General features: G+C 37.3%; 1 protein-coding gene across 5 annotated transcripts; it reads right to left on the bottom strand.

Moving 5' to 3' along the window:
• Positions 1 to 326: 326 nt before the first annotated feature.
• LOC107793196 (uncharacterized) lies at positions 327 to 8,141 on the bottom strand. Of its 5 annotated transcripts, none has more exons than XM_016615491.2 (11): positions 7,897 to 8,141; positions 7,227 to 7,322; positions 6,462 to 6,829; positions 5,501 to 5,659; positions 4,523 to 4,603; positions 2,460 to 2,558; positions 2,136 to 2,231; positions 1,915 to 2,058; positions 987 to 1,094; positions 709 to 760; positions 327 to 618 (listed from the first exon to the last, which is right to left on the bottom strand). In XM_016615491.2, exons 3-11 carry the CDS (start codon positions 6,795 to 6,797, stop codon positions 587 to 589), a joined length of 1,107 nt encoding a protein of 368 aa, XP_016470977.1. In that variant the 5' UTR covers positions 6,798 to 6,829; positions 7,227 to 7,322; positions 7,897 to 8,141; the 3' UTR covers positions 327 to 586. The 5 variants fall into 5 exon arrangements, with proteins under 5 accessions (XP_016470977.1, XP_016470979.1, XP_016470975.1 ...); XM_016615493.2 differs by having other exon boundaries at positions 2,136 to 2,228; positions 7,227 to 7,279; positions 7,897 to 8,101; XM_016615489.2 differs by having other exon boundaries at positions 7,227 to 7,279; positions 7,897 to 8,101.
• Positions 8,142 to 10,903: the final 2,762 nt, after the last annotated feature.

The raw sequence follows: 10,903 nt of genomic DNA on the forward strand, positions 1-10,903 counted from the left end.
TTAGCTACAAATAGCTTATTGGTCTAATATTGGTAATATTTATGGATTGACCAACTTTTATAATAAGCATATCTTACAACTAGGATCCGTGTTTCTTCTGATCCCTCTACAAGTCAACTCCAAGCAGCCTTCTCACCAGTTACGGGGTTTAATGGCCTGAAATTGACAAAAACGAACGTTTCACAGTTTAATGAATCCTCTACTTATTTGATGGGCTGGTTAAGACATTAATTATAGTTTAAACTTTTCACAATATGAACAGATATAACCTTACAAATGACAGAGATGATTGCATCAATAATTTCCACGAGTCTTTCTTTGAGTATCTGGGGAACATTAAGTGACCCATTGCTAAGAATTCAAAGTCAATAACTAGTCGTAGTAACATTTGTTGTTGGTGCCATTTATGAGCCCAAATCCAATAAAATTTACATAATAACCTAATTGCAATAAGATTAACCTAACGTGGACATTAAATCACCCTCAAGAAATCAAGATTCTGCAAAGCACTGGGACCTAGTGGTTAGCGCGTAAAAATCCTTGTCTGCACCATTAATACAGTTCTGCCCATGTACTTTTGTGCCTGTCATTTCTCTATCTCCTCCTGAATTTGACCCTCTGCATTAACAGATGTAGTAGTTAAGATAAAACATTGATGACCACTCAAAATGACCAAACTCCAAGTCCGAAAGAAGGTTTAACTCTCACCAGCAAGCTCGACAGCCAAGTTTGCCTGCTGATCCGCATCGGAGTTTGATTCCTATTAGGAGTAAGAAGCATATCAAATCTCCAGAAAATCAGCAAGGAGAAGATATATGTAATAATTCCATGTGAACAGAAATTAAAGATTATCCTACCCATTATGAGAAATGTATGTAGTTCTTGTGCTATTATAGAAAATGCTTGTGACAGATAAAGTGAGACAACGTCTTTTTGATGAGTTAAATTGTGCAGAAGAAAGAAGAGAAGAATTTTTAATGAATTACCCGAAGAACATGAATGATGCGGAAAGAAAGGAACCTATCCTTCAGTTGTTTTGCCTGCTCAAACACCGTGGCAATGTTTTGATTTTTCACCTTCCACAGACCTTGGATCTGTTTGGAAAGTACACTAGTATAATATCAAAGGGATCAAAATGGACGAGAACATGAAACCTAAAATAAACTAACAGACGACAGCTAATAAGCAGGAATCTTATAAAAGAGAAATTTTCTCATTTTAAAATTTCTGGTGTCTATCTTTTCTCTACTCTCTCAAACTTTTTCCAGTAGCAGGAATCTACTTCTGGATTTTTCCTATTATGCCAACTTATTTCAGCCCATCCTCCATTAGTATTGTTCGCTAAAGCATAAAACCATTACTAATCTCTTACTAAGATTCCCCATTTCTTCACAATAATATATTGGCATGCACTTAAACTGAACTAGAGTTGACAGTGGTAGCTGATCTACCCGTAAAATACCTTCTTTTGGGGAATAAGTACTGTTTTACCCATAATCAACATTATCAAACTTTTCTTTTTTCTTCTCTAACCTAGCGGTTCAGTTAGTTTGAAAGGAAATTATGACTACAATAGACCGGAGGTTAGAAGAAGAACCTTATCCCATACAGATGAAGAATATATGGCAGAAGAGATTCGAGGAAATGGCACTATGGCATGAAATTAGTGAATAACTTCAAGAAGTAATGAACAAACGGTCAGAAAAATTGTTAGATACTAGTTCACAACCAACTTCCTGGACCTTTTAAAGAAGCAAAATACTCTCTTGATCCAGCTAAAAGAGTAAAGAACATAGTTAAGTTACTGAGAGTACAACAGAATGTGACAAGTTTTGATACTGCAGTGAATCACAAAGGAAGAATCTCAAGCAAGGGAAAGGAAAAATACACGATACATGATAATAGAAAACAAACCTGCATACAAACAAGCTTGGAGTCGCCCTGAGCACGAATATTTGTAAACCCTTTACTAAGTGCATATTTCAGACCCAAAATAAAGGCCCTGTATTCAGCATGATTGCTGGTTGCCACTCCTAGACCTTCACGTAGCCTGCAGGTCTATTAGAAGAAAGGTTGTAAATACAACTAGGAGAAAAGCAAAAGTACAGTTCCTAAGTTAGTACAGTAATTATTACCAAACTTCCATCATCAGCCCGTATAACAGCTCCTGCACCAGCTTGTCCAGGATTTCCTTTTGAAGCACCATCAAATTCAAGAGTACAAGAACGCTGCTGAGGATAACAAATATCAGATTCTTTATACCAAAACAACACAAACCATAATAAACTTCAGCCTTGGTAGTTGGCCAGAAAGAATTCAGTTTTCACCAATAATTTGTGAAAAATAGGATTTTCCTCTGGGCAACCTCCCATTAAGTATTAACGTCATTTTGCATTGTCAGTTACATATATAGAAATATTTTAGTTTAAAGATTAGACATCATCTTAATAGCTACTCACACCAGATGGTAGAGCTAGAACTTGGTCACCCTTATGATGTTCTATCTTGACATGCTTTCTTATGGAATCATTTGGAATAACTGCTGATCCAACAGCATCCTGCACATGAAGATGCCAATAAACAACATAGTTTCCATAACAGTGCGGAACCAAACACATTTTTACCGGGCAGAATATGTAAGTGATCAGCGTTACAACTATTTTAAGCCAATATGCATCCCATCTTTGCAAAAGACAGGTAAAATACTGCGAAGAATACAATCCACTGGTTGCAACTTTATGTGCTCCATGTACAGTAGGATATTGCAATTTATCCAATTATATAGTAATAAAAACCGTCAAGATGTGCTATTTCCAATAGGCAGTAACATTTTCTCTACAATACTTAATGCAGACATTAGTAAGTCTTTCCCTTTATCACTTCCAACTACTCCCTTTCAACTTCAACTTCAAATACTCTTATCTTCAGCTTCAACAAACATTGTCAAACTGCCTACAACGGCTCTAAGCGAGCACATAACAATAATTAGCTAATTACACTGACAGCGGCTCCAATAAGAAAAAAGTACAACGATCCGCCATCTAGTCATATAGCTACCTACACTGCATCCCAAAAAATTAAGGGATTATTACAGCTCTTGAGTTCTTCCTAAATAACCTTGAAATCAAAATATCAAAATTTTCATAAATTTTTTTGTAGAGGAAAGATCCAAGTCCAAAGGAATAAAGGAAAGAGCAAGTGACATCAACCATTTTGCTCTATCAAGGCACAAACATGGTAAAGTATTATCTCAGGCCATCAAACATATCAGTTTGATCTGATTCTCGATTTAGTGTGTAGGTGAATGCAATGGTGACAAACAAGAGGAGACACAAATGAAGTAAATTGATTTTATGTGACAACGAAACTTCTTATGAGGAAAGAAACTAATATGTTGTCTTTATCACCCTTTTACAGAGATACTTCTTGTAAGATATGTGCAGTTTTATCAAAGGCAAAAAGCGCAAAAAAGCTCTAACTGTCTGTTGAGGCTTTAAGCGCAAAGCACAAATAAAGCGTGGGCTTTAATAAAAAAAGGCGCAAATGGAGAAAAACTACAAATATGTATGTGTAGTCCAAGACTAATATCTATAAGCATGAATACCAAATATATGGACAAAGAAATTAAAGAAAATTACGACAAAGTGAAATATCAATTGTTTCGTGTAGCCTCTTCAGGATCACGCTCATTGGCAAGGAAAAGTATGTCTTAGAGCCTTGATGACAATACTGAAGTGCCCGCTAAGCGAGGCGAAGCGCTCAACATGTTTTGAGCCTCGCTTTAGAGCTTAAGTGCGCTTTAAGCGCGCCTTTGATAACACTAGATGCGTGTACAAGTAACCACCGGTTTTCTTGCTTTGCTTCTGAAGCTTCTCATCATGAGAACCTTTCTTTACATATCTGGTAAAGGCACCATTTAACCGAATTAGTACTTTCAGATCTATACCTACACCACCAGGTACGCTATGGGAATAGGCTCTCAGAACTATGATATCCCTAGTACTACAATGTTTGAGACTTACCACCTAATGGCGTGACCATTGTGTCACTTAAAAACTGGGCTACCTAGATATAATAGAAAGATCCCTAGAATTTTCCCATGACGAATGAGAATAAAATTTAACTTGGAAAGCAGACCAACTCATGAGAAAAATGCCTTCTAATTGCATAATTGACAATGTTCTCCTGTAAGCTGTGAAACCATTAGTTATGCATACAACAACAACAATAACAACAACATACCCAGTATAATCCCACAAGTGGGACCTTACCCCTACCAGGCGAGGTCCATTAGTTATGGCATCTCAAGGAAAATTCTAGAAAGAAATATATAAACTTGAAGAGCATGCAAGCATATAAAAGCAAGTACATTGAGTTCCTTAGGAACCAAACAATATTTTGAAAATGATTGCAAAAATAATTAAACTTGGATTGTAGACTAAAGTGAAAACAACTTCATAAGCAATTGCCACAAACCCTTTTAGACTTTTCCACAGCAAAACTATATACAGCCCTAACTTACTGCATATTCTGACCACATTGCTTCCTGTGATCTCTTCTTTGGCAAATGATCAGATGTTCCACTTTTTGAAGAAGAAGGTTGCTGCAAAAGATGAAATGCTAATAAATATGTATGACCAGTTCTAAAAGAAAAAGAGGGAAAAAGAAACATGTATTATTTTCTGGGCACAGCAACTTTACGATAACTATCTGCGCATACAACTAACTAGCAATTTCATCTAAGCAAAGAGTGTAGGGAGAGTGATATCAAAGATGGACACTCAGAGAGAGAGATAAACAGAGAGAAGAATCAGAGAGTACCACACAGAGATTAGAGAAGCAAGAATTGTATTAGGTCGATCTTTACTTAACTATAATGTGGACATGAACATAGGCAGTAGGAAAATTAAATAGGCTGAGTACAAAACTCGCACTCAAGGATACTACTTGATATACAACATAGAAGAAACAGAAAGAAGTATATATACCATGTATGAGAATTTCAAAGAAGATCTCACAGCTTTTCTTTTACCATTACTTAAATGGTAGGGTGCTCTAGTAAAATCCGTGAACCTTTTCTTTACTTGAGGGGTAAGTGTGTTATAAAGTTTTACATTCCTTCTCTATAAAAAAGGCACAAGCCAAGTTCTAGAGTTGCAAGAATTCTTCCAATCCAGTCACCATGGTTGGATTATGCAAACTCTAATATTTAACAGGTACAGTTTTCAGTATGACTCTCTAGACAGAAACACAGAAATTCAGCAGGCACCTCATGGTTTTACTTCCAGAGCAGCTGCACTCAATATGTGACAATTCCAGCTCTTCTTAAGCTCATTGATTTTAATGTTATTTGGGATTCTTTGGAGGGTGATATAAACTGAATAACTCAGAAACAGAAAATCTGAATACGAACCTCATTGTCAACAAGTTTTGAAATATAAGAATTTTCACCCGTAAAAAAAGAATAGATTAATCCAAGAGAACCACACACGAATTATACCTGAAAAGGGCATGGTACTAGAGTCCCAAAGAGATCTTCGGTGAGATCTGCGGCTCTAATGGAATACAGGGAATTTTTAAGCCCACAGGAGAGAAGATATTCTTCTGTGTCCTTAGGCATGGAGTAGCCTTTGTACACACTAACAGGAGGATCACATATCTGCCAGAAACAGAAGAGGGAGAAAAAACAACTCATATATCAGTGCGAATCAGCAAACTTCAATCTGTGAGCGTCTCTCTTTTTTATTCTATATTCATATTTATTTTTATTTTATTTGTTAAAACAGAATGTCGTGATATCTGCTAAAGTCACTGGATTTGATCCCCTATAATATGGGTAAGAAGTCCAAGAATCCACTGGGAAGTCATCTCACAAGCATCATCCAATGACTATAGAAGTCCTATCCGTTCGTACTACATGATCTCAACTATGCTACTTGACAATAAGTAGATGAAGTGGCAGAGAAATCAGAACAACATGGAGAGGCATGGTTGCAGAACAGAGAAGTGAGAAAAAGAAAAGAGAACTTTCTAATTGAAGGATAAACAATTAACTCAATTACTTCTTTCTTTGATCTCTCTGAATCTTCACAGACATTGTTTTACATTTACAATTACAGTGAGACAAAAGAATAACATATAGGAAACATAATTGCTTTCACTACTCTCCTCTAATTAGGGAATTCCTAAGCAATTGTAACTCGTTCAATGTGCTTACCTGAAGTTGTAATTAGTAAATAAGATCAATCTTATCAATACACAAGGTTCTGACTTTTTGACTGATTCTACCTACGTCAATTATAATCAAGAAAATGTACAAGTAAGTCAGTACATATTGGGTCAATAATTATCTGATGAATAGTATTGTTGTCTTTATATCTTCGCTAAGTATTAAAAGTCATCTACAAACAACAGAACGATTCAACAACAGATCAATAAATGAGAGAAATAACAGTAGTTACCGATGATCCGACTTGAGTCTGGCAATCACTCAAGTTTTTGTACACTCCAACCAGATCTCCTTTCCTAACAACAAAGAAACCATCTCTCTCTTCCTTCATTACTGGAGTAGAATCAGAATTCTGTGATTGAGAGCTATCTCCACTATGCTTTTTAGACGAATAGCAGCGAACACAAACTCTATTCAAATACGAGGCAGAATCAACGTATCTAATTCTAGCATGACCAAAGCTTCTCTTCCATGAAAGAGCTGGAAATCCACAGATTGAACTTTTCAGGACAAGATTGATAGTCTTTGTTAATGTTGCAGTAGAACATGCATGAAACAAGCTGTTCATTCCACGGGACTTCACTCAGGCTCCACCAGTTTCTGAAAAAGAAAAAGAAAAAAGAATAGATTGTAACTTTGTTAATTCAACTAATACATATACGTATGCATACGAACAAAGGAAAATATACTTATTTTTCATCTACTGTTTCCTTCGTTCCACTTCCAAAAACACAACATGACCAAGTGAAAAGCGTGCACTTAAGAACTCCAATTCAGTGGAATTCTAATATAAATTCCATTAAGTTCAGAGTCTAACGGATAATACCTATTTTATATGCATTTTCTGCTTCTTTTGTTTATTGAAAGACATAAAATGAGAAGCTTTTTCCTTTGGAGTATGATTTTAACTTTTTTCTTTTATGCCATTTACTAGAAACTAAAGAGCAGCACCGCAGAGTTTACTGTTTGAATTACACAAATTAGGCAGGATTCTTACAGACATCAGTCTGATTCAGCTGCAAAGATAATGAACAGTTGCAAGATTACAAGCTGCAATTCCAAAAAAAATGGAGGAAATCAAGAGAAAGAACACCTGTAAAGGTAAATCACAGAAAATCTAAGTCGAAAAATATAAATGAAAAGAAAGAATTTTCTTTAGCTCATCAAATACATGTGTGTGTGCGTGTGTGATATTTCCCCTGAGCACTAAATTACTCACTTTCTGTTTCTTTTATAGTCCAAATACAAACAAAAAAATACAAAGTAAATTACTATATTACTACTTAGTATTTTCCACTTAAAAAAATTAATAATTATTTTCCTTTACGCCTTTATTACATAACAACACATATCACAGACAGCTTAATGGTTGAATTTACAAGAACATTATGGAGGATTTTTCTTCCCTCGGCCCCAAAAATCAAACTTTGAGTCAATATCCTAAAAAATATGTCAGCAAACAACTGAACACTCAGCTGAAAGGGGGTTAAAACAGTGTGAAGAATATAACTTTCAAATTCCATAAAAGTAGAAAATTTAAGAGAAACTGTAAAGGGTATTCACAAATTCAAAAAAGAATTAATCTAACGAAATTAGAACCCTAATTTTGGGGAGAAATAAAACGGGGTCATCAAATCAAAGGTTTTTAACAAACAGAGAAAACATACCCCTCAATTACTGGATGAAATTGTGAGCTGTTGTTGAAGCAAGAACAAGAACGCATGGAGAGAGTGTAAGGAGTGAGAGATGGGGGTGGGTGGTGGGAGTGGGGTGGGTGGGGTTTAGTGTATGGGTAGAAGTGAGAGAAGAATTGGGTAGGTGGTGGGAAGTGGGGTGGGTGGGTGGATGAGTTTTAGGGGTATGGGGGTGGGTAGGTGTAACTTTTCAGCAGCAATAGTAGTAGTACGGTTTTAGGTGGGGGTTTTGCTCGTTAACCGGTCGGGTTTTGTCAATTGTTTCTCCGGTCTGATTCCGGTTCAATGTTTTCATTTTCTTTTATCCTTTTGAAATACCACCAATGGAATTTCACTAATCCATTCATCTTTTATTTTTGTACGACTTTTGTAATGACCCGACCGGTTGTTTTGAGTATTGTAGTCTGATTCTCCCATTTATTGCTTATTCCATATTCATTTGTTGTTATGTGACTGTCGGGGTGGTTGGTTCGGTTTCGGGGATGTTTCGGAAAAAAATTGGGACACTTAGTCCCAAAGTTGGAAGCTTAAGTTGAAAGAGTTGACCGGATGCTGACTTATGTGTAAACGACTCCGGAATGGAGTTTTGATGGTTCCGATAGCTTCGCATGGTGATTTTGAATTTAGGAGTATGCCCGGATATTGATTTGGAGGTCAGTATGTCGTTTTGGCTTGAATTGGCGAAAGTTGAAGGTTTGGAAAGTTGAAAAGTTTGAACGAGAGTTGACTTTGTTGATACCAGGCTCGGATTTTAGTCCCTAAAGTTGAAATAGGTTCGTTGTGTCATTTATGACTTGTGTGCAAAATTTAAGGTCAGTCGGAGTTGGTTTGGTGTGTTTCAGTATTGGTTTTAGAAGTTGGAAGTTCAATAGTTCATTAGGGCTGAATTGGGGTGCGATTCATATTTTCGATGTTGTTTGATATGATTTGAGGTTTCGACTAAGTTTGTATGATGTTTTAGGATGTGTTGGTATGTGTGGATCGGGACCCGGGGCCTCGGGTGAGATTCAGATTTAGTTTTAGCCTTTTGGAACCACTGATCTGGTGTTTGGTGCAGCCTTCATCGCGTTCCCGATGAATAGATTGCGTTCGCGTAGAGTTGCTCAGGGGCAGGAGGATTTCATTCTTCGCGCTCGCGAATAAGGCCACATGTTCGCGAAGGTCTGGTGGGTCTGTGCATCGCGATCGCGAGAGGGGACTCGCGTTCGCGTAGAAGGATTTTTACAATGCGGTCACGAGCACGATGGATTTTTACTGCGTAGAAAGTTACAATGCGGTCGCGAGCACTATTTCGAGGTCCGCTAAAGAAAGATTTAGAGAGATGGATTTTTGGGCTAAAACATAAATGCGGACCGCGTCAGAAAGGTGCGGCTGCGAAAGTACCTGCGCGGCCGTGATTGGAATTACGTGGACCGCGATTGCTTAGGTTCAGAGAGCTTACATTTTAAGAAAAAAATAAGAAGTGCGGTCCGCGTCAAGATTATGCGGCCGTGAAAGTCTCTTACGCGACTGCGATGGAAATTACGTGGTCCGCGAAACCATGCTCAACCCAGATCCAAAAGTGAAGAACGCGGACCGCAATCAGAATTACGCGGCCGCTAAAGCAAGAGTGCGGCCGCAGTCAAAATTACGCGCCTGCGTAATCTCCATAGGTGTATTTTTGTCCGGAAATTTTAGCTTAATATAAATAGAACTTTTTGTCATTTTTAGGTTATGTAGGGTATTTGCTAAGCACGTGAGACGGCTGAAACTCCCCTTTGGGGCAATTTTATATTAGATTCACCTTATAACATTAGATTTTTATCTTTTAATCTAGTATTATGAATTTTATCTTCTTTTCATTTTTATTTTATGTTATTTCCATGAGTAGCTAAAACCATAGATAGGGTTGTGACCCAACCCTAGTGTGGGTATTTAATGGGTATTTGATTTTAGGGCTTGAATGTGGATGTGTTAGTGATATTTAGCCTAGTTCTTGCTAGAACTCAAGAATTAATGGTTGCAAACATTGATTTATGCCTTTACGACTTAGTCTCTACTTGAGAAAGAGGGACTATGTCTAGGAAAACTAGGCTAACAAGGAATTGGGGTGAACCCAAGAAATTGATAGCCCCAATTAAAGGGTTAAACCTAGAGATAGTAATATCCAACTTGAATTAATATCACTTGATTTGCAAGAATACCCATTTAGACTTGAGAAAGTCAAATAGGGTAAAATCACTCAAATTACCGATAGGTATAGAGTGAGTACCCGGGTGTGATAGCTATATCATAATCCCAACTAATCAAGCTTTCCCTGAATTTTGCTACCCGTTAAATATCCACCTAGGCAGAAGTCACTACCATAGTCTCTTTAAACATTTGAAAAATAACAACAAAAATATTATCGTTAGTTTCAATTATTGCAATCTTTAGAGTAAAGTTAGAAATAGAAACACCAATCAAGTTTGTGGAAGTGTAATTAAATCCAAAACTTGCATTTAACTTAGATATACACCTAATCCCATATTCTAACTCCCTATGGATTCGATCCCGACTTTTGTTGGGTTTATTATTGCATCGACTGCCTTGCTACTCAATTGTGGTGTAGGGTTGGCACAGATCAATTTTTGGCGCCGTTGCCGGGGAATTAAATGGATTTATCTATATATCTAGTTATTTGTATGTTTTGTCTTTCTTTCCTTCCGAGTCACTAATTTTGTTTGTGAATTGCTTTCAGGTACAAAATGGCCCTTAACAACGAGCCCCTCAGAAATTTACCATTGGGGGATGAGGTAGATGGCGATCAAGTGGATGAAGTTCATCCCGAGCCTCAAGTAAACAGGCGAGGCCGACAACCTCCACCAAGAGCAATGCACCGGGGGTTGTCGAATGCGGGCTATGCAAGTGCAATAGTCCCGTCCCAGATTAGAGCGGGCAACTCGACAACGAAGTTGGCCTTCAAGATGAGAACAACAACTTAACCCCCGGGGGTGGAAGG

The sequence above is a fragment of the Nicotiana tabacum genome, chromosome 24 (genome assembly GCF_000715075.1).
Source record: "Nicotiana tabacum cultivar K326 chromosome 24, ASM71507v2, whole genome shotgun sequence".
NCBI lineage: Eukaryota > Viridiplantae > Streptophyta > Magnoliopsida > Solanales > Solanaceae > Nicotiana > Nicotiana tabacum.